Genomic DNA, 24,642 nt, shown 5'->3' with positions numbered 1-24,642 from the left:
AAAAAATATACCAATCAATTTTCACTGCAAAGTAACGGAGCTGTTACAGTGGAGGATTACTGGACTGAATGTCAATATTATGACATAGTATGAGTGTGTTTCGTGTTTGGTAATTGCAACCATTGTTGCTTTTGTTGTGGTCATCCATTTACAATGCTTGGTGTCAGTCTATTTATCTCTTGTGAAAATAAAATACAGTGTGTGTGTGTGTGTGTGTGTGAAAAACGAAACAAAACAAAACAACAACAAAATAATAATAAAATATTTTTTTTTAAAAAAAGAATACTCTACCCAGCAAGGCTCTCGTTCGGATTTGACAGAGAAATCAAAAAGCTTTACAGACAAGCAAAAGTTAAGGGAATTCAGCATCACCAAACCAGCTTTACAACAAATGCTAAAGGAACTTCTCTAGGTGAAAAAGAAAAGCCCAAAACTAAAAACAAGAAAATTATGAAGGGGTAAAGCTCACTGGTAAAGGCAAACATACAGTAAAGTTAGGAAATCATCCACACACAAATATCAAAAACATCAACTGTGAGGAGAGTAGAAATGCAGGACACTGGAAATGTATTTGAGATTAAGAGACCAGCAACTCAAAACTATCAAAACTATCTTGTTTATATATATATATACTGCTATATCAAAACCTCATGGGGGCTTCCCTGGTAGTGCAGTGGTTGGGAGTCCGCCTGCCGATACAGGGGATGCGGGTTCATGCCCCGGTCTGGGAGGATCCCGCATGCCGTGGAGCGGCCAGGCCCGTGAGCCATGGCCACTGAGCCTGCGCGTCCGGAGCCTGTGCTCCGCAATGGGAGAGGCCGCAACAGTGAGAGAGGCCCACATACCGCAAAAAAAAAAAAAACCTCATGGATGGTAACTGCAAACCAAAAATCCACAACAGAAACTCACATGCTTCCTGATTTCAAACTATATTATAGTAATCAAAACAGTATGGTATCGGCACAAAAACAGACACATAGATGAGTGGAATAGAACAGAGAGCCCAGAAATAAACCCACACATATATGGTCAATTAATTTATGACAAAGGAGCCAGGACTATACAATGGGGAAAGAAGAGTCTCATCAATAAATGATGTTGGAAAAACTGGACAGCTACAAGCCAAAGAATCAAACCAGTTCATCTGTACCATTTTTCTACAGATGAACCAGTCTGCAAGGCAGAAATAAAGACAAAGATGTAGAGAACAAATGTATGGACACCAAGGGGGGAAAGCAGTGGGTGGTGGTGGGATGAATTGGGAGATTGGGATTGACATATATACACTAATATGTATAAAATAGGTACCTAATAAGAACCTGCTGTATAAAAAATAAAATAAAATTCACACAAAAAAGAAGGAAACCGAACCACTATCTCACACAATACACAAAAATCAACTCATAAAGGATTAAAGTCTTAAATATAAGACCTGAAACCTAGAGGCTTCCCTGGTGGCTCAGTGGTTAAGAATCTGACTGCCAATGCAGGGGACACGGGTTCGAGCCCTGGTCCGGGAAGATCCCACATGCCACGGAGCAACTAAGCCCGTGCACCACAACTACTAAGCCTGCGCTCTAGAGCCCGCGGGCCACAACTAGTGAAGCCCCTGCGCCTAGAGCCCATGCTCCACAATGAGAAGCCACTGCAGTGAGAAGCCCACGCACGACAACAAAGAGAAGCCCCCACTTGGCGCAACTAGAGAAAAGCCCATGTGCAGCAACGAAGACCCAAAAGCAGCCAATAAATAAATAAATAAATTCTTAAAAGAAAAAACAAGACCTGAAACCTAAAACTCCTAAAAAAAAAATAAATGGTAAGCTCCTTGACATGGGTCTTGACATGATTTTTTGGATTTGACCAAAGCAAAAGCAACAAAAGCAAAATAAACAAGTGGAACTACATGAAAAAATCTTCTGTACAGCAAAGGAAGCCACCAACAAAATAAAAAGGCAACCCATGAAATGGGAGAAAGTACTTGTACATCCTATATCTGATAAATGGTTACTATCTAAAATATAGTAAAAACCTCAAGCAACTCAATAGGAAAAAAAAAAAAAGACACAATCTAATTATAAAATGGGCAGAGGCTCTGAATGGACCTTTCCCCAAAGACATTCAAATGGCCAACAAGTACATGAAAAGGGGCTCAACATCACTAATCTTCAGGGAAATGCAAACCAAAACCACAATTAGCTATCACCTCACACCTGTTAGCATGGCTAGCCTCAAAAAGACAATAGATAGGGGCTTCCCTGGTGGCGCAGTGGTTGAGAGTCCGCCTGTCGATGCAGGGGATACGGGTTCGTGCCCCGGTCTGGGAAGATCCCATATGCCGCGGAGCGGCTGGGCCCGTGAGCTATGGCCGCTGGGCCTGTGCGTCCGGAGCCTGTGCTCCGCAAGGGGGAGAGGCCACAACAGTGAGAGGCCCGCGTAACGCAAAAAAAAAAAAAAAAGACAATAGATAACAAGTGTTGGTTAGGATGTAGAGAATAGGGAACCCTTGTGCACTGTTGGTGAGGATGTAAATTTCCAATCACTATGGAAAATATGGAGGTTCCTCAAAAAATTAAAAATAGAACTACCAGGGACTTCCCGGCGGTCTAGTGATTTAAGACTTCACCTTCCAATGCAGGGGGTGCAGGTTCAATCCCTGGTGAGGGAGCTAAGATCCCACAGGCCTTGTGGCCAAAAAAACCAAAACAGAAAACAGAAGCAATATTGTAACAATTCAATAAAGACTTTTAAAATGGTCCACATCAAAAAAAACTTTTAAAAAATTCTAAAAACATAGAACTACCACATGAGCTAGCAATTCCACTTCGTGATTCCATGAAATCACCACCTTGTAAAGATATTTGCACCACCATGTTCACTGCAGCATTATTTACAATAGCCAAGACATGGAAACAACCTAAGTGTCAATCGACGGATGAATGTATAAATAAAATGTGATAACACACACACACACACACACACACACAATGGAATGTTATTCAGCCATAAAAAAGAAGAAAATCCTGCCATTTGTGACAACATGGATGGATCCTGAGGGCATCATATCTAGAGAAATAAGTCAGACAATGAAAGACAAATACACAATGATCTCACTTTTATGTGGAATCTAAAAAACTCAACTCATAGAAAGAGTGTCATGGTGGTTGCCAGGGGCTGGGGGCTGAAGGAAATGGGAAGATCTGGGTCAAAGGGTACAAACTTCCAGTTACAAGGGCAATGAGTACTAGGAGTGTAAAGTACAGCTTGGTGACTACAGTTAACAATACTGTATTGTACACTTGAAAGTTGCTAAGAGAGTAGACCTTCAAAGTTCTCATCACAAGAAAATTTGTGGTGATGGATGTCAACTAAACTTACTATGGTGATCATTTTGCAATACATACAAATATCAAACCATTATGTTGTACACCTAAAGCTAATACAGTGTTTATCTCAATTAAAAAAAAAAAAAGAGGGGCTTCCCTGGTGGCGCAGTGGTTGAGAGTACGCCTGCCGATGCAGGGGACACGGGTTCGTGCCCCGGTCCGGGAAGATCCCACATGCCGCGGAGCGGCTGGGCCCGTGAGCCATGGCCGCTGAGCCTGCGCGTCCGGAGCCTGTGCTCCGCAACGGGAGAGGCCACGGCAGTGAGAGGCCCGCGTACCGCAAAAAAAAAAAAAAAAAAAAAAAATCACCCCCCAAAACATAAGGGTGATGCTGACAAAATGGGTATTTCTCGAGTCTTCTTCAAAGAAAAAAGTGTAGCTTCAGGAAGGGGCTGTGAGCAACGTATTTTGTAAGCTGCCTGGCCAAGGTACTCGTGATTTTGCGGGGGGTAGTAAGACTTTGTCAGTGTTCATCATGTTGAGTAAGTATAAGCGAGAAGGTATCTGACTTCAGGTCACCTGACTACTTATACAGAAATATCTCTGACACAAAGACAACTAAGTAGTCTCTGGAAGTAAGGGTAAGTCCAAATCTTTTTTAAAATGAATTTTTTTCCCCTTGTGACAAAAGGGAAAGAAACCTTTCACCCACTCCCTTTTCTGAGAACATTTCCTTGAGCAAACTAGTAATTGTAAATCCTTTGTCCCTTTGATATAAATATACATCTTTTTAAAAGCTAAGTAAGCCTCTTGCCGGTTTAAAACCCAAGAAAAATCTTTCTTAGCGGCTTTGGTGTCATCTGAAGTGTAAACATCAAGGAAGATGGAGTCCCCATCTCCTTGTCTCTGTGTGAGTCAGAGCTCGGTTCTTGGCTCTGTGTTGTAACTACGCGGTTATCACAGATACTGAGAAGTCTTATTTTTCTTCTACATAACGGCTATTAGCTAACACAAATACTACCCCAACTACCTGTGAATTTAGAATGAACTATGTGCAGCAAAGGGTTCTGTCAAGTCCTCTTAAGGACAAATTACTGTTTATCTTGAGGCATGTACTTAATATGAAATAAGTTATAGGTTACATCTGGCTGGATACATAAAGGGGGTGAGAATTCTGTCTTTGCAATCCCATTAGCAGATTGCCCGTGATGGGCGTAGCAATCTGGTTTAATGCTTATTCTCTAATAAAGCTATTTACTTCTTTCCTACATTTGTAGAGAGGAATTTCTTGGTTGGCAGGAGATTTTATTTTTAATTATTTCTGTAACAGCTTCCATGACCTGAAATACCCGCCAAAACATTCAACAAGTTGTTAGAATCCTGAATGCAGCAATCAATTTTTGGACCAAAACCTAACCATGCACTTGTCCGCCAGGAGGGTGTCCTCCATGTAGACAATTGTTCTAATTTGATACACATAGCTATATCTGTATCTCCAGGACCTCTCGCATACTTTGCATGTATATATAGACCACGGCGACTTCAAAGTACCTGCCCTCAGAACTGCCCCCTCTGGCGTCCCTTCTTCCAGGCTAACTGCACGCAGAATTTCATCTATCGCCCCAGAATCCCCCTGGTAACACAAAGGCCGGGAGCAAGCTTTAACGTTGAGAGGCAATCAACACGCTTTTGAGAAACAGTCCTCCGCTGTGACGTCAGACTCAGACAAGAAAGTCTGGGCAATTTTTCATCCCGGAATTTTGAACAAAGAAATGGAGGCAGGGAACCAGCTGTGAACCCTACACTCACCCAGTCAAGTGGAAGACCCGTCTTTTGCACCTGGGCTTCCCGACTTTGCCCTTCTCATCAGCCTCCCTCCCTGGCTGGGCTCCTTATTTACTCCCAGCACTGGAAAGCCACGAGCACCTGTGGCGTCTTCAACCCCCACTCTGGGAAAGCCACAGTCCCAGTCCCCACCCACCTGCCAGGCACCCCGTGGTCTCACCTGCAGACGGCGAGGGGCGAAGCCGTAGCCCGGGGCCGCCTCGCCGCCGGCCCCGCGTCAGCCTGTAGAAGCAGTAGCAGACGCCGGCCGCTAGGACCAGGCCCGCCGCCACCCAGCCCACATACCGGGCGCCGCCCATGCTGCCGCTGGGGCCACGCGCAGCGCTGGGCCTGGCGCAGGATGGTCCGAAGCCAGAGGGTGCTGTCGCCGTCCGGGTTCTAGCCGACGGAGAAAGGAAATGGGAGACTGAGCTCCGCCTCTCGGAAACCGCCCTGTCGGCCCGGACGCCTCCCGGCGGCTTCCTCGAGTCTGGGCGGGGCGCGGGTGAAGGAGAGCGAGACTCGGTGAAGAGCTGCAAGGACTGAACGCCCCAAGAGCACACACCAGGGGCCTCCCCCAGGCCGGCCCAAGGTTCACCTCCCTCCCGGCAATCCGCGGCCCCAAGGTGGGCGCTCGGGGTAACGCAGCGCCTAGCCCCTCCCTTCCACGCAGCGTGGTTGCCGGGGCAACGCCGAGACGCGCTAGCCCCTAGCCAGGCGCGGCTCCTGCTGCGCGGGGCGTGAAGAGCAGGCTGGAAGCGCAGAGTTTCAGCAGGGCCTCTGGTCATGGCCTCGCTGCGCCTTGCCAGCCCCAGGCTGAGGAACTACTTCAAGGAGAACTACATTCCTCAGGTCTGCGAGGTACTGGAGCCAAGTGGCGCCGGAATTAGAAGAGAAAGGAATTGGAGGAGATTTGCCAGACGAGGGACTGGGGTTTGGTGGAGAGAGGGAGTGGAGGTTCAGAGGAGCGAGAAAGAAAAGGATGAAGTCAGATTTGGGCAGGTCGGCGGTCTGGGCTGAACATACAGATCAGAGAGTTGAAGACAGAGGGGTGACAGTGGCTGAAAGGGGGGAATGGGTGACATGTCCCAGAGAGAAGGAACAAAGGGCCTCAGGACAGAAACCCCAAACTCCAACTTTTAAGTTTTGGAAAGAGGAGCCTGAAGACTAGAGGAGTGAAAATGAAGTGCTGTGGAGACAGAGAAGGAAAAGCAGGAGAGTGTGGCTTTATGAAGAGAGTGGGCAATAGTGTCACCTAAGATAAGGACCTGAAAAGGTGTAGTGGATTTGACCCAAGGTGAGTTTGGGTTTTCAGTAGAGCGATGAAGGCAGAAAATAGATTTAAGTTGGCTGAGGAGTGGAAGCTGAGACCTTTAGATGGAAGGTAGTTAGCCCTTTGTGAAGGGAAGGACGACACAACCAGGACTTAAACACGGGAGGAAGGACTGTCCTCATCCACCCGCCTTGTAACAGGAGGGAAGGAGGACAAGGGGTGGATAGGTTTTGTAGGTTTGGGGACAGGAAGTCAACAAAGTTCTCTTCTGGTGACTTCCATTTTCTCTGCTCATATTAGGTGAAATATTTGCCAAGAATGAGTATGTTTGGGTGGGGATGGAGGGTGCAGAAGAGGTTTTGAGTAGTTAAGCTATGCGGAGAAGGAGGGAGAGTTAGAAGTCTAGGGAAGGAAAGAGAAGGAGAGCCAGGCAGTGTTGAGAGCCCAGCGTGGGGTAGTAACTCTCCTACGCAGGTGGGAGGGCAATTCGGTATAGCTCCTCCTTTTTGGACGGTAATTTAGAAATATGTATTAAAATGTTAAATATGAACACCCTTTGACCAAGCATTTCCACTTCTGAGGATCCACTTTAGAGACATATTTGCACATGTAGCCAGAAGGATGTACAAGTCTATTCATTATAACATTGTTCATAGTGAAAATGGTTATTACCTAAGTGTAAGTAAGGGAATGGGATATTATGTAGAATAAAATACACCAGTACCTTTTGAGAAGAAGGGCTCTCCGTGACATATTAAATTTTAAAAAGAAAAGAAAAAACTGCAAACTGCTTAACAAAGTGTCTACTACAATCTAGCTACCTATCTGATTTCATATATGTATGTATATGTGCATATATGTGTGTTTATATGTATATATATGTACATGCATATATATATCTATATTTAAGACAATAATACATGCATAGAACATATGGCAAACTTAACAGCAATGTTTTGGGGAATGGTTTTAGGAGAGAACTCTCATCTTTTACTCCATATACGTCTGTATTGTTTTAATTTTTTTATGATGAGTTTCATTCATGTTTTACCTCTGTACAATTATATTTGAAAATGTGTAGAAAGCATGGGACTCATCTTCCCAGTTATATGATTTTCTCAAGCAGCACTCAGTAAATCAGATGCAGGTACACAAATAAGAGTTGACTTCATCCAGGATAGGAGTTTGCCAGACATATATAATGGAAGGGCAATAGTGAGGGAGCTAAGCTTTTGAGAGTGCCTGAAGTGATGGGCCAAGGACTCTAAGGACTGGGAGGGAATGAGAACAAGACATAATACTGATATGTGGGTAGAAAGCAGAAGTTTGTAAGAGGAGAATGAAGAGGGGTAGAAGGAGTAATCGAGTGAGGGAGCTGGAAAATAGGAGATGGGGGTCAGAAAGTGGAATGTTTGTATAGTTCTCTCTCAGTATCTTCATCTTTTTGTTTCCTTAGACCTTTTTCTTGGTCAGATGTATTAACACATGACTTCATAGTGCAAAATTCCAAACTTATAAAAAGGCAATGGACTTAGTTTCCAAGGGGAGAACCTGAAAAATCTGTGGATCATCAATTTTCCCTCTTTGAAACCATTTTTGTACTATCATATGAATGCAAGTAGGCCTGGAGGGGTGAAACTATCCTGGGGAGAAAGAGCCTCCTCAAAGGACCTAATACAGTTGTCCCTCAGTATCCTCAGGGTTGGTTCCAGGACCCGCCGTGGATACTAAAATCTGTGCATGCTCAAGGACCTTATATAAAATGGCATAGTATTTGCATACATACATGCCACTGTATAAGTCACCTCTAAATAAATCATCTCTAGATCACTTATAGGACCTAATCCAATGTAAATGCTATGTAAATAGTTGCCGGCACATAGTGAACTCTTTTGCTTTTTGAAACAATAGAATTCTTCCCCAAACATTTTGGATCCACATTTGGTTGAATCCACGAATGAAGAACCTGCAGATACAGAAGGCTATTTAAGGTTCAGGCTAAAGCCATTCTGAGTGATGACTCAGTCCAAGTTGGCCATGGAGCAGGCAGCACAAATGGACTCAAGGTGAGGGTCAGGGAACATCAGGAAAGTAGGAACCTCTCCTTGCCTTGCTCTCCACTTGCCATAACACTACATGGCTGCAAGAGGCATCCTTGGTTCCTCCTCTGGATGGGAGCTCCTCTTCCTCACCAGCCTACCATACTGTTTTGCCCCTAGAGAAAAGAGGCCCTTAGAAGTGCTCCCCATTGCCTAAGACGATAGTCTTCCGAGGAGTCCTTCACTCACCTCTGCTACCACGTTACCAGCAGGTGCGAGAGAGCCTCAGACACCCACCTTAACCTGGTTACCTGCTTCCCCTAAGAGACTATCAGGCTGAATCCCATTGTGTCTCATATCCCTGTACATGTATTCGCCTGACCCAATTTTCCATGCCTAGCACTCTTCTAAAACCCATCTTCTGCAAGTTTTGGAATACATCATCTTTCAACACAGATTTCTATGTATATTTAACCTCTTCTGAATTCCACCTACCTGTCCTGAATAAAACCTGGCTGTCTACTTAGGATATCATTTCCCTGCCAACTTTTGAATAGAGGCTGATTTTTTTTTTCAATCCTGCTTGATTCACTGGGCTTACTGAATCTGTTGATTGATATTTTTCATCTGTTTTAGAAAATTCTTGGTCATTTTCAAATTCTGCTTCTACCTAATTCTCTCTTCTCCCTCTGGGACTCCAATCATAAATATGTTAGGGTTTTTTTTTTAATTTAGTCCTACATGTCTATGCCTCTTTTGCTCTATTCTGTTTTTTTCCCCATTCTCTTTTCTGTGCTTAAGTTTGGATATTTTTCATTGATTGTCTTCACGTTTACAGATTCTGTTTTATGCTGAGTCTCGTCTACTGTTAAATACATCAAATGAATCAAATGAGTTCTTAATTTCAGATGGCATATTTTTCAGTTCTAGAATGTCCATTTGATTTTTTTATACATACCAATTAACATTCTGCATCTTTTCATCCATTTTGTCTATCATTTCCTGTTTTCTTTAACATGTTAGTTATTATTAATTTAAAACCATTGTCTGTTAAAATGAATAACTTTGAATTAAATTATTAGAATTTAGTTATTAGAATAGAATAAATGTTCTTTACTCAACTTACTGGTGTGATTTCTGTCTCCTGACTGGACGCTGACTGATACAGAAGGCTTAAGTGGAACGCTACACAGGGGACTTTCTGGGGAGTTGGAAAATGACTGAGGTGTAGGTGTATCCATTGTCAGAATTATACAGCTAGGATTTGTGTTGAATTCATGTAAACTTTACCTAAAAAAATTATAATTGAGAACAGGTGGAAAAATGGGTGAATATGTAGATAATACAAAGATCACAGAATGGTGATAATTGTTGAAACTGGGTGATGGGCACATAGGGGTTCATTATACTATTGTTTACTTTATATACGTTTGAGGTTTTCCATAATAAAAAGTTAAAATAAATGATAGTCATGGCTGGGTGTTTTTTCTCATAATGTATGTAGCTAGGGATGGATGAAATGACAGGCTTGATTTGGCTGTGTAGTCATTTTCTGTTAGCTTGCTGTATCAATTATTCATTTCTGTGTAACACAACTGCAAAACTTCATGGCCTAAAACAACATGACTGATTTAGTTTGCTCAAAAATCTGAAATTCTTGCAAGGTTTTTTAGGGAGAGCTTGGGCCTCTCCATGGGCTGCTTGGACTTCCTCACGGTATGGTGGCTGAGTTCTAAGAGCAGGTGTCCCCATAGAGAACTAGGTAGAAGTTATATCACCATTTATGACCTAGGCTCGGAAGTCAACATAACATTATTTTCACCTAGATTCAAGAGGAGGGAACATATACCCCACTTCTTGATGGGAAGTGTATCAAAGTCACATTGCAAAAAGAGCTCATGGGATGGGATATATTGTTATGGCCATTTAAGGAAATACAATCAGCTATATACCTGGCTTGTTCATTCAAGGGGCATCTGGGATCAAGTTGGATCTCAAAGTATTATCTGAACGAATAAGATGTGGATTACAACACTATCACCCAGTAAGTGGGTCTCAACCCTTCTATAAATATCCCTTCTTCTTTCTTTTCTGTGTTCCCCAGGAGCAGATGTATACTGGACATTAACAAGTTGCCTACACAACATCTACTTCCCTCTTCCTAATATTTCTTACACTCTTATTCCATAAACTACCTCTTCCCCGTATAGCCCATATGCTTCAGGGAAACTGACTATCCCTATCTCTGGGATTGGACCCTGATTGGCTTATGACAACCAGCACATTCAAGTTCCCTGGCCACAACGTTTGTGACTATGACAGGTGGTGGTGAGGATCGTGGGACGGGGCAAGATGTGACCGAAACCAGTTTAGATCAGGTTGCTTGGTTGGAATGCTGGGACAGAGATGGATCTGGATGGATCTCTGGATGTTTGTGGGGAAGCATGTAGCCCTGGGAGCGATTGCCAATTCTCCTGTGTCCACAAGGAAAGATGGTTTTAGGGTGAGTGGATTCTGAGGAAGGTAGAGTCAGGAAATGGAAAGAAATCAGGCCTCTAGTGACATCAGTAAGTCACTGGGTTAAATTCATCCAAAGCATGATCTACCTTTAGAATTTCTAGTGTAGGAGCCAATAAACTCCATGTTTAGTTGAGGCTTATTACTTGAACCCTAAAGTGTGTAAAGCAATACAAGAGGATTATCTATTATTACGAGATTGCCTAGGTTTGATTCTTGGCTTTGCCAATTACTAATTGTGTGACTTTGAGCAAGTTTCTAAATCTCTCTGCCTCAGTTTTCTGTGTAGTGAGATTCCAGATGGATGAGAGACAGGCCTTTAGTTTCTAGAGTGGGAGAAAGCAATTGTGAATGGGAAGAACGGGAAAAGAAAATCACAAAATGTGTCCTGAGGCAAATCAGGTTCTGGAAGGAATACATGGGAAAGGTGAGGACCTGGAAATGGAGTCCTTTATAGTATTCACTCTCACACATCCCTTGGAAAGCCTTTGTGGACTTCTAGAGGTTTGCACACCAGCTTAAAATCTGCTGGATTTTATGTTCAATTCAAGTAAGGTTTTTTTTTTTTTTTTCTTTTAACAACAGATTAGGCTCTGGACACCAGCCAGCCTTTTTTTCTTGGAAGGGATGACAAGAGTGGTCAGCTAAGAAGGGTACATTTGACCATTTCATCAGCAGGCATTTACCAGGAATCTACCATGTGCTAGTAGAAAACAGCTTCAACCATTTGCAGCTATGACTCTGAAGCTGTCTCTAGCTCACACTTTCTCCTGAGTGTTCTGTGCATTATCCCTTTGGGTGTCCTACAGACACACTGAAGAAGTGAAAAGAAATAGGCGAAGTTAATTTTAACAATAGATTTTCTACAAACCAATCTATCCAGGCTATAATCATTTCAACATGGACTCAATATAAAATCATATTAAGTCTTCAAAATTGAGTGTGTAGTTTACACTTGCAGCACATCTCAATTTGGACTAGCCACATTTGAAGTGCTCAACAGCCACATGAAATTAGTAGCTGCCATATTAGTGCAGGTCTAGAATGCATTAATATATTTAATAAGCCAGAGAAAATTACCTTTGACCCAGATATGATCATTGTGTCTTTGAGAAGGTTGTTGCTTTCACAGGCACCAAGCTTCTGGAACTTCAGGAAGAGTCTGAGTGGCACAGGGAGGGTGGAGAGGCTGTCTAGTCAGGTTGGTCACCTGCAATCAGAGTCACACATGGGACAGTTGTTCTCACATGCACCGAAATAAATTGATACCTATTTTCAAATCTTCAGGAATCACAGTGATTAGTTTCATATTGTGAAAAATGAACAAAGTGATATGAACATGCTATAGACTGAACGTTTATGTCTCCCCAAAATTCATATGTTAAAACCCAATCTCTGGGCTTCCCTGGTGGCGCAGTGGTTGAGAGTCCGCCTGCCGATGCACGGGACACGGGTTTGTGCCCCGGTCCGGGAAGATCCCACATGCCGCAGAGCGGCTGGGCCCGTGAGCCATGGCCGCTGAGCCTGCGCGTCCGGAGGCTGTGCTCCGCAACGGGAGAGGCCGCAACAGTGAGAGGTCCGCGTACCGCAAAAAAAAAAAAAAAAAAAAAAAAAAAAACAATCTCCAGGGCTTCCCTGGTGGCGCAGCGGTTGAGAGTCCGCCTGCCGATGCAGGGGACACAAGTTCGTGCCCCGGTCCGGGAAGATCCCACATGCCGCGGAGCGGCTGGGCCCGTGACCCATGGCCGCTGAGCCTGCGCATCCGGAGCCTGTGCTCCGCAATGGGAGAGGCCACAACAATGAGAGGCCCGTGTACCGCAAAACAAAACCAAAACCAAAAACAAAACCCCAATCTCCAATGTGATGGTATCAGGAGGTGGGGCCTTTGGGAGGTGATTAGGTCATGAGGGTGGAGCCATCATGGATGGGGTTAGAATACTTACAGTGAAGAGTCCAGAGAGCTCCATTGCTCCTTTCATCATGTAAGGGCACTGTCAGAAGATGGCCATCTATGAACCAGGAAGTGGTGCTCACCAGACACAGAATCTTCCTGCACTTTGATCTTGGACTTCCCAGTCTCTAGAACTGTGAGAAATACGTTTCTGTTGTTTATTAGTCCCCCAGTCTATGGTGTTCTGTTATAGGAGTCCAAATGGACTAAGACAGAGAGTAAGTCATGGACTAACTGCTGCCATGGCTTGTCTCAAACCACAAAACCCTTTAAACCCTTAGCTGAGAAAGACTCCAGGGGAGACTTCGGGGGACATAAGTAGAGATTCAACAAGTGGCCCTGCTATCTTTCTCAATTTTACCATCCTTTTGAGATTCTCTCTTTGGTTACTGTTATATCTTGCATCCTTATCTAAATAAAGCCTGTCCCCAAAAATGACATATCGAATGTATAGAAAATCATAGATGGCTAGTATCTTGGTTGGCTTGGACTGCTATAATAAAATACCATAGACTGGGTGGCTTAAATAACAAAAATTTATTTTCTCAGTTCTGGAGGCTGCAAGTCTAAGATCAGGGTGCCAGCATGGCTGAGTTCTGTTGATGGCTCCCTTCCTAGCTTGCAGATGGCTGCCTTCTCACTGTGTCCTCACTTGGCAGAGAAAGAAAGAGAGCAAGCTGTCTGGTGTCTCTTTATATGAGGGCGCTAATCCCATCGTGAGGATCCTCCCCTCAGGACCTCATCTAAACCTAATCATCTCCCAAAGGCCCTATCTCCAAATACCATCACACTGGGGAATAGAGTTTCAAAATATGAATTTTAAAAAATAAATTTATTTAGTTATTTTTGGCTGCATTTGGTCTTCATTGCTGCATGCGGGCTTTCTCTAGTTGCAGCGAGCGGTGGCTACTCTTTGTTGCAGGGTGTGGGCTTCTCATTGTGGTGGCTTCTCTTGTGGAACATGGGCTCTAGGTGTGCGGGCTTCAGTAGTTGTGACTCATGGGCTAAGTAGTTGTGGCTCGCGGGCTCTAGAGCGCAGGCTCAGTAGTAGTGGCGCACGGGCTCAGTTGCTCCGTGGCATGTGGGATCTTCCCGGACCAGGGCTTGAACCTGTGTCCCCTGCATTGGCAGGTGGATTCTTAACCACTGCGCCACCAAGGAAGCCCCTCAATATATGAATTTTGCAGGGACACGGTTCAGTCTATAGCAGCTAGTAAATGTAAGAAAACTAATTTAACTGTACTGAAAAAAACGAAATGTAGATGAAAATGAATTATTTTCATCAAATCAACAAATATAAAAATGTTTTAATTCTCAGTGTTGGCAAGGTGAATGGGACACTCCCACTGGCTATCAATGAAAGTATAAACTGATAATATCTTTTTAGAAAAGCAATTTTGAGAAATGTATGAAGATCTTCAAAATATACATTTTGATTCTATATTCTATTTCTAAGGAAATAGAGGTGAAGATATGTACATTTCATCATTAGTAGTGATAATATGTATATCATATAATTTTTAATAATGGGAAAAAGTTAAAAACACCTAAATGCCCAACCATTTATAAATTTTAAACTTTTATGGTATAATTTTATGCAATAGGTTATCAACCAACCTCAATACGTGATGTTTTGAAGAATTTTTGGTGGCATGGAAAAATGTTCGCAATGTAATAACTAGCCAGGACTAAAAGAAGGTATATATAGGTACTTCCCTGGTGGCAGAGTGGTTAAGAATCCTCCTGCCAAAGCAGGGGACACGGGTTCGAGCCCTCGTCCAGGAAGATCCTACATGCTGTGGAGCAACTAAGCCCGTGCGCCACAACTACTGAGCCTGTGCTCTAGAGCCCACGAGCCACAACTACTGAGCCTGCATGCTGCAACTACTGAAGCTGGCATGCCTAGAGCCCATGCTCCGCAACAAAGAGAAGCCACAGCAATGAGAAGCCCATGCACTGCGATGAAGAGTAGCCCCCGCTCACCACAACTAGAGAAAGCCCGCACGCAGCAGCAAAGACCCAACGCAGCCAAAAATAAAATAAATAAATGTATTTAAAAAAAAACTATATGTAGTATGATCCTAATTTTAATTTTGTAAAAATATATGTATTGAGGAAAGACTGAAATTAAAATTTTTATTAGAGGCTATTTCTGGTTGTCAGGATGATGGTTGCTTTTTATTTCTTTGTATTTTTTTTCAACTTTCCAAATTACATAGAACATATACTATATTTATAATCAGAAAATATATTTAAACAAAATAATAAAAACAGGCTTATGTGTAGGGAAAAGTGCCTCCTTTTTTGCTTTCCCATACTATTATCAAGTGAAATTTATTGATGGAGAATTAGAAAAAAAACATACAAAGAAAGCATAAGAAGCATAAAAACACTCATTGCTGGCAAGTGCTGGTTTCTCATCCTAGGAAACCAGCTGGCTGGCCAGTTTGCAGGCCTGTGTCTGGTCTCCCTGGGATGAGAGCCCTTTTCCTCTGGCTGCTGTGCCAGCTGAGATCTCCTGGACACCCTCTTTCCTAGATGGGTCAGCCTCTTTTCCTGCTTACGATGGCACTTTCATAAAATCTTCTCACTCTGCTTTCAGGTATGCCTGTGTGTGAGTAATTGCATACTGATAGATTTCCAAAGTTTTTTTTTGCTTTTTTAGCAGAATCCCAGGGTTCTAAGGACTCCTATGGGGGATGCTCTAGAGGTTAAGAAAGTATCTAGATTATATTTGGCGATTCTCATGAGTTTGGGAGTTTTTTTAAGATTTTTTTTTTCTGATTTAAAAAACAAAATTTGAAACCACTGTGATCAATCACAGGAAATAATCTCTTCCTTCATGGTTCATGTCCTCCATGTTGCAGCAAGTGAGTAGACCTCATAGACCATCAGCACCTAGCACAGTGCCATGCAACCTAGGTGTATTATTTATACAACAGATATAAACATAGAGACCTTTTTTTAGACCTTGGAGTCAAGTATTGTTTTAAACTTTAATTTTAGATTTGAAAAAAAAAAGTGAACTAAATGATCAAAGACTTGGGAATTTGGGCAATAAAATATTTACTTTCTATATATTATTCTAAGATTTGGCAAAAGTATATTTCAGAAATTCAAAGTTTTTTAAAAAACTATCTACATGTAGACACTGAGAGCCTGTGCCTCGATACAATTGTGGGGAAACTGAATATTGCCTTCTAATCCTTCTAATTCTTCACTCTCACTATATTCATTGTTTCTCTCTCTGAGAACTCTGAAATACTCATCCCACCACTGTTGGAATCGCTTTCCTTGGAGATATTCCTTCCAAAAGACATTTGTATTTTAAAAGCTATCACTAAGCTAGGAGTCCATACAATGAAGCCCTATTGGTAGAATATCAAACAGTAGGTTATCAGAAGTATTTAGAAATCTGTTTCTCTCTCAATTTTCTACATACTAGGCAGAAGTCAGCACACTGTCTACAAACAAGGCCTGCCCCATAGGGACCAAAGATGGGCAAGATGTTAAGGGTAAAATGTCTACAAAACTCTTTAGTCCCTACATATAAAGATTGCATCTGCGAGTGAGAAAGTGTTAGCTCAGGTTTCGGTTTAACAAATAGGAAAGATTAAAGGAGTTTGCAAAACTAGATCTGCCCAGCAGAGGGCATATTTAAGTTACAAACCATGATCTTTATGCAAGGTTTTCTATTTTTAGAAATTAATAAATAAATACATGTTTTAAAAAATTCTTATGCAGTTTTTATGCTTTGTGTTTCTTTCATGATTGTTTCCAATCTGTATTAAAAAAAAGTATTTATTTCTAAATCACATAGACTCTACTATCAGAAGTTTTTTTTAGAGACTAATAGCTGCAAATACTTGCCAGAGATGCAAGAATCAGGAATTACTACATATATGAGCAAGAGACCACAAGCTTATGTAGATGAGAAGGAACTGGTCACACTAACTCATTTTGCTGGACCCTGGGACTAGAAGGTTGTGGCTTCCCCTGAGGGCAGTTATGTTTGCTGTGTTCCCTTAGCCCAGCCAGCCATTTCATAGACGCAGTTCCAGAGGCAAACCCATGGTACACGTAAACAACCCAAAGGCATATGACAACCCCAAAGGCTTATTATTTCTCCAGTAAAAATTCACCTACTCATCTAGGGATTACATGGCTGGTGACCACCTCCCTGCTGGGCCAGGCACAATCCCACAGGTATTAGGATCCTGCTTTTATTGTCTTGCTCGCACCTCATAAAGATCTCGTCTCCTCTCCTGTCCAGTCTGCCTTAAAACCCCTCAAGTTCTGGCCTTGGGGGCATCTTCCTGTCCCTGGGGTCCCTCCTTAATGGCTAAATCCAGTTGATCCTTTTCGATAATCTTCAATATCTTTTTAGTTATAGAGTTTCTAAAATAAAAATTTGGCACCCTCTATTTAAATGTTGACAAGACACAGAACCCCCTTTATTTACAAATTTTTAACTTACTAACTTCCATAGAAAAAAATTAAGACACCTAGAACTACAGCATGCCAGCACCGTCTCTACTACAGATGGGGATGGTGAGCATTTCTGAGATGTCACTTTGGACTTGTTTTAGGGGTTGGAGGGTAGGGAGGTTGAAGGGACTTTGGACAATGTTTAGAAACTTAAGCCTCTTCCTAAGTAAAGGGGTTTCTGTTACTATGTGGTGCTGACATTGCAATTTTAAAAGCAATCTCGGGCTTCCCTGGTGGCGCAGTGGTTGAGAGTTCGCCTGCCGATGCAGGGGACGCGGGTTTGTGCCCCGGTCCGGGAAGGTCCCACATGCCATGGAGCGGCTGGGCCCGTGAGCCATGTACCCGCAAAAAAAAAAAAATTAAAATAAAAGCAATCTCATTTGGGAAAAAAACAAGGTGTAAACTATATGTTGATTACCGTCTACTTGAAAGAAGAATGTGTTTGGGGGTTGGCATATGAATAAAATATTTTGGAATAGATAACGTGAAAAAAAACCTCTCGAGTTCTGGAGGAAGATACACACGCACACAATTTTTTTTTAAATTAATTAATTTATTTATTTATTTTTGGCTGTGCTGGGTCTTCGTTTCTGTGCGAGGGCTTTCTCTAGTTGCGGCAAGTGGGGGCCACTCTTCATCGTGGTGCGTGGGCCTCTCACTATCGCAGCCTCTCTTGTTGCGGAGCACAGGCTCCAGACGCGCAGGCTCAGTAGCTGTGGCCCATGGGCCCAGCCGCTCCACATGTGGGATCCTCCCAGACCAGGGCTCGAACCCATGTCCCCTGCATCGGCAGGCAGACTCCCAACCACCGCACCACCAGGGAAGCCCCACGCACACAATTTTGTTTGAGTGCATGGTATGGGCCAGAGGGGAGTCCTAGGTTTGTAGTTTAAGAACATGCTGGCTCTGTGAATCACTTGGCCCTTCTTTGCCTCATCTGTGAAATCCAGAAGCAAGAATATACCCTCTAAAAGCCAAGGTCAACCCTAGAGGGACCTTGGAAACACACTGAGCTGCGACTCTCTGTTGTATGGCCATCTGTGACCTTGGCCATGTGATTGATCTTGCAGGGGTTTGATCACAAATGGCCTATCGTGTCTAGAGGAGGATCCAGCCCTGGGTCCCGGTATGGAATTCTGACGTCGTCACAGAGTGACTTTGTCTGCTTCTCTTTTACATTTATCCTCCATTCCAGCCCAACTGGTCTGTGCCCCTGAGGCTCTGTTCTTGCCAAGAGGAAGACTCCTGCCCTCTCCTTATCAGTTGAAAGTTTCTCCAACTGCTGAGGACCCCACAAGCATTTGGTAATCACTTTTATCTCTGCCCTCATGAAGCAGTTATCTTCTATATTGCTATTTAGGCCCTTAGCATTTTTCCTATGTTTATCTGAGTATCTAAAAAGATAAACAAGACTTGCTCTCTCAAGTGTCTTATATCTACCCATAGTTCTAATATACAGTTCTTACCTTGCTATTTATATTTAAACTATTGTTCTATTAACTTCTCTCTCCTAACCATTTCTCTCTCCTAACCAAGACCAAATGCATTGGTCTTAATCTCTTCCAATAGACTTGGTATAAAGTCTCTCTTTCTCTGTCATTACACGGGCCTTTGAATGGTACAAGGGAATATTTTAAAATTTCTTTTCTCTTTGTCCAAGTCTTTTCCTGTAATGGAAGTGATAATTAGCAGTGGAATCATTTAAAAAATGATGATGGGGCTTCCCTGGGGGCGCAGTGGTTGAGAGTCCGCCTGCCGATGCAGGCGACACGGGTTCGTGCCCCGGTCCGGGAAGATCCCACATGCCGCAGAGCAGCTGGGCCCGTGAGCCATGGCCGCTGAGCCTGAGCGTCTGGAGCCTGTGCTCCGCAACGGGAGAGGCCACAACAGTGAGAGGCCCGTGTACCGCAAAAAAAAAAAAAAAAAAAAAAGATGATGGCTTGCTCTCATTATTATCTATTGAGTACTTATTTGTGCTAGAAAACAATTCAAAGTACTTTACGTATATTAATTCATTTAATTATCATGATAGCCCTATGACATATATACCTTTATTATCCCGTGTATGGTTAAGGAAACAGAAGCACAAGAGAAGTAGCTTGTCAGAGGTTACGTACCAGAAAATTACAGATCCAGGAGTTAAACCCAGAGGCCTCCATTCACTGCACTGTCTTGCTTCTTGTAAGATGGTTACTGGAAAGGAGTAGAAGCAACCGTCTTGGATAAACCCTTCTTTGTCCTCAGCACCCAGACATTTTTCAGAATATTTGAGAAATATTCTGGACTGAGATCAGGGAGGCAGAGTGAAAGACACTGGAGGATTGCACAATTGTTTTGTGAATTTACAAGACTGAGAAAGCCAAGGAAGTCATGGTCTTTCTTTTGTCCTTGACCATGTAAGTTTTTACTAAGAAGGCTACCAATAATAAAGCCCTACTCATTGTTTTTGAGAGTCAAACATTCCTTTTGCGGGCATGTTTGCATATTTTGTCTCTCCTTATAAAGACCAAGCTAATAATGGTTTATAGCAGAAAAAAAAATCTATTGATTCACGAACTATGCTTTCCTATTTGCATGGAGCTATGCACTGTTCACACATTAAGATGTGAAACCTCAGGATATTTTATTTTGCCCAGTGGGAAACTATGAACAGTGAGATTTCTTATGCAAGAACTGAACATTTGAACTATGCTAGTTCCATATGACTTTATTAGCATTCCATAGACTTATCCTTTCAACTTGATTTGATTTCTGCGGGATAACTTTTCAGGAAAAGTAGTTTTCTGATCTGTGGAGCTTGGAAATATAAAGAAATAAGCAACTTCTCATACTCATTTATCAGATCCCAATTTTCTCAATAATTTACTTTAAAGCTGAATTCCAGTAAGGCTTCAGCATGATAGGAATCAACTGGGGAGCCGATCAAAATGCAGGTTCCTAGACCTCATCCTCTGAGACCAATTCACTCCCCAGGTTGTTCTGCTGCAGATGTCCTCTGGGTACCAGACTAGGATGAAGGGGAGGATGTGGAGAAACTCAGTACTCTAGTGATCGAGGCACAGAAGGGCTAGAAAGCAGATGGGCTTTTCATCAGGGCTATTTAGGGAGCTGTCTGAAGTCTAGCCTCCAGGGAATAGACAACTTCAGGCCTTAGGTAATAGAAGACTATTCAAATCCAGCTTGACAACTTTGGTGAGAACACTGATCTCCTGTATCACTATATTCTTTAGGTTTGGGGGAGAAGGAAATTAGTCTGCAGATGGCTGAGTGCTCACTGTAAGCAGCTGGGGTGGGGCTACATCACAGGCAGAGCTGGGAAGGGAGAGACATCGAGGTCTTACCCTTTGGCAATAGCCCTAGGGGCTAGGTTCCCAGCCCGCAGGCTGCACACTAAGGTGGGGGGGGGACATGGAGCTACTGCAAATGGGAAAATGTGTTGTGCAGGTTCAGTCAGGAGAATTATCCTCTTATGTGGAGGAACACTATGAGAACTGCTGAGAGTCTAAAACCCAGGACCCCCAGGCCTGGATCTGTTGACACTTGGCTCATGGAGGTAGGTGGGAAGAACTCTGCATGACTCAGAGGTGGAATTATTTTGTTCATGAGAGAGAGGAGTAGGAAAAAAGCCAGCAAGAGGAGGCCCTATGTGGAGGGAGGGCCAAAGAGAGTGCCTCACCCACTATACACACATACACATCCCCACACCTGTACCAGGAGACCCACCAGTGAACCAAAGAGGCAAAGAGAAATGTCTAAGCACTCCAGGTGGTTTCTGTGGGATGTGTGCTGTAAATCTTTTTCTCTATCTCAGATGGAGAGGTATTCAATATATGACTCGCCAATACATTTTTAAAATTTATTTTATTTTATTTACTTATTTTTGGCTGCATTGGGTCTTCGTTGCTGTGTGCGGAACATATATATATATATATATATATATATATATATGTGGAGGGTCCTTTCCCTCCACCCATTAAAATCACTGATTCAATTTCCATTATATATATATAATGGAAAACAACTCAGCCATAAGAAAAGAATGAAATAATGCCATTTGCAGCAACATGATGGACCTAGAGATCATTATACTAAGTGAAGTAAGCCAGAAAGAGAAAGACAAATACCATATGATATCACTTATATGTGGAATCTAAAATATGATACAAATGAACTTATTTACAAAACAGAAACAGACTCACAGACACAGAAAACAAACTTATGGTTACCAAAGGGAAAAGGAGGAGGGGGAAAAGATAAATTAGGAGTTTGGGATTAGCAGATACAAACTACTATATATAAAAAAGATAAACCACAAGGTCCTAATGTATAGCACAGGGAATTATATTCAATATCCTATAATAAACCATAATGAAAAAGAATATATCTATATCTATATCTGAATCACTTTTCTGTACAACAGAAACTAACACAACATTGTAAATCAACTATACTTCAATAAAAAAGGAGTTCCTCATATTTAAAAATGGTAAAATCAATTTAAAAATTGATCTAAGGTAATCACAACTATTTCTCCAATTGGACTGTAAAGTACTCCTCACATAATGCAAAACACTGTGCAACAACTCGCCATTTACAATGGAAGATTTTTAGGAGTAAAGGTAAACTGCATGTTGCTCTGGTTATTTGGTAACATTGAATAAATACAGAGGGGTATCTATAAAGCACGTTTAGTTTAAAAACTGTCACATTATTGGACCTTGTCTGACAGAAAGTCTCTTGCTTAGTAAGAACATGCAAATCCAGAAACACTGATTCCATTTCATTTTCCCAGGCTCTGTTCTGTGGTCTACTTGTTACATGTCCTGAGGATCCCCTGAGGTATTTAGAGGAAATGATCACTGCTGTAATGGAAAATGGTCTTGAAAGTCTTCTCTGGTAAGTATTGTTTTGATTTATGGTAGGGAGATATTTTATTTTGAAGGTAAAACACTCATTGTATACTATCAAAAAAAGGTCTTGCTAATAAATGTTTCCAATCTTAAGATTGTCCAAGAATCCCTCCGTAGGCTTTTATATATACATATAATCATCATGATTGTTTTTTTTATTAGTTTCTGCTTTACAACAAAGTGAATCAGTCATACATATACATCTGTTCCCACATCCCTTCCCTCATGCATCTCCCTCCCTCCCACCCTCCCCATCCCACCCCTCCAGGCGGTCACAAAGCACCGAGCTGATCTCCCTGTGCTCTGCGGCTGCTTCCCACTATCTATCTACCTTACGTTTGGTAGTGTATATATGTCCATGCCTCTCTTTCGCTTTGTCACAGCTTACCCTTCCCCCTCCCCATATCCTCAAGTCCATTCTCAAGTAGGTCTGTGTCTTTATTCCTGTTTTACCCCTAGGTTCTTCATGACCATCATGATTGTTTATTGAGCTAGGACATTGTTACCCCAAGTAGTTTTCAGTCTATTATTTTTTTATATATATATATAAATTTATTTATTTATTTATTTTTGGTTGTGTTGGGTCTTCGTTGCTGCACCCGGGCTTTCTGTAGTTGTGGGCTTAGCTGCTCCACGGCATGTGTGATCTTCCTGGACCAGGGATCTAACCCGTGACCCCTGCATTGGCAGGCGGATTCTTAACCACTGTGCCACCAGGGGAGTCCCCCTCCACAGGCTTTTTAGTCCCCCAAACTTCAATAGGAACAATTTCTCCACTGGTTCTTAAGTTAGAAACATAGCACACTCTCATCAACGTGTGCTCATAGGGCAGTTTATTTCAAGTTGAGGATGAGGACAGGGAGGTTATGCCTTCTTGGGGAGCACAGCAGGATCCTGAGGGGGAGTAGTTTGAAAAAGCCCTCCAGGTGATTCTGACATGCCTCTCCCAAGAGGAAGTATTTTTCCTTCCCTTCCCTTCCCCTCCACCCATTAAAATCACTAATTATGGAACTAATTACCATGAAATGAAATTAATTTTTGACTGCATTTTATGATTTTATTAAAGGGATACGTGCATTGATCCATCAATGAAACCCAAAATTCGGAGACTGTTGGAAACTTACGTGGAACAACTTTTTGGACTGGATGATCATCTGGTAAGTATTATTAACCAAACACTCTACACTATACATCTTAAGTTTGGATGGAAGCTCTCAAAAAGATTTTAGATTTCATGAGAGGTGTGAGGTCACACTGTTTTTGAAATTGGGGCCACTCAGAAACATGAAAGAACATCACATACACATATACAAACATCCCACCCCACTCCCCTACACACATATGCACAAAGCCACACTCATAGAAACCTCCCCAAATTTCCAAGAAGCGTTTGGACAGGCAGTTATTCTTTCTCTTTCTGACAAAATCTCTCTACTAAATCTCCCCCTTTCTCCTTCTCCTCCTCTCTTGTATCTTTATAATGACAAAAATAGCATTATGGAAAGCTTTTTAAAGGAGGATATTTTCTTTCCGTTCTAATCTACTTCCTCTGTATTCCACGCCCCCTCCATTCTCTCTGCTATCTGCCTGGGAATTATGCTCGCAAAGATATGGCCGAAACATTAATGAGACCTAACTTAAAAACCAGACCAAGTTAATGAAAGGAACAACCAGCTCCAACAACTGGTTTTGATCCTGTAAAGAGGGGAAGGAAGTAATTCAGAATATGGAGACTTTCAGAACAAAGACTGTGCACCTGAGAGAAGCTAAAATAGCAAAAGGCATGTGCGGAGAGAAAGGGCAACACGAATTAGATGTGTGTGGGACCATGTGTCATACCTCTAGATCCCAGGCTGGTGTCTCAGTGAGCACAGGCAGGGCTAGTTGCTGGTGACATCAGGCACTGCAAAGTAGAATCAAAGCCAAGGTCACGGTGGGTGCTGAGAGCCAGGAACAACCTGAAGCATCATTTAGAAGGATGGGTGGAGAGTAACACCAGATCCTAATCAGTGATCTACGACAGAGAGACAGAAATAGAGGGATGGGATATTTCTGCCAAGCCTGGGATGATTCAGAGGCACCAATACACTGGGAAGAACCCTTATGTTTGATCATAGTTGATCTGCATCATGGTGTGTGGGTGTCTTAACGACTTTATCAACCACAGAATTTTGATCCACTATGGAGTGCAGATATCTGCAAACTGTGTTCTTGGAGGTGTTTGGGGGCAACCTCAGGAGCTGGGGAGAGAAGCCCCAGGGCATGGGATTCTTGGTCCTCCCCTCCTCACCCCTTATCCTCTAGAATAGTACTGCAC

At 42.6% G+C, this 24,642-nt stretch overlaps 2 protein-coding genes across 2 annotated transcripts in view; one reads left to right on the top strand and one right to left on the bottom strand.

Moving 5' to 3' along the window:
* The window catches only part of ARMC10 (armadillo repeat containing 10), a 35,118-nt gene extending 29,503 nt beyond the window's left edge, over positions 1-5,615 (bottom strand). Inside the window, exon 1 of the mRNA XM_081244112.1 lies at positions 5,329-5,615. Within this exon, the coding sequence (XP_081100238.1) occupies positions 5,329-5,467 (139 nt within the window). The 5' untranslated portion in view covers positions 5,468-5,615. The remainder of the gene's footprint in view (positions 1-5,328) is intronic.
* Positions 5,616-5,933: 318 nt separating this feature from the next.
* FBXL13 (F-box and leucine rich repeat protein 13) overlaps positions 5,934-24,642 on the top strand; it is a gene marked incomplete at both ends in the record, with an annotated part of 192,162 nt that continues 173,453 nt past the window's right edge. The window contains 3 exon segments of the mRNA XM_081244099.1: positions 5,934-6,008; positions 22,208-22,311; positions 23,392-23,482. Of these exon segments, the coding sequence (XP_081100225.1) occupies positions 5,934-6,008; positions 22,208-22,311; positions 23,392-23,482 (270 nt within the window).

Source organism: Mesoplodon bidens (assembly GCF_964165515.1).
Source record: "Mesoplodon bidens genome assembly, chromosome: 9".
Taxonomy (NCBI): domain Eukaryota; kingdom Metazoa; phylum Chordata; class Mammalia; order Artiodactyla; family Ziphiidae; genus Mesoplodon; species Mesoplodon bidens.
Note: the sequence above shows the minus strand (reverse complement) of the source record. Positions and strands in the feature narration are given on the sequence as shown.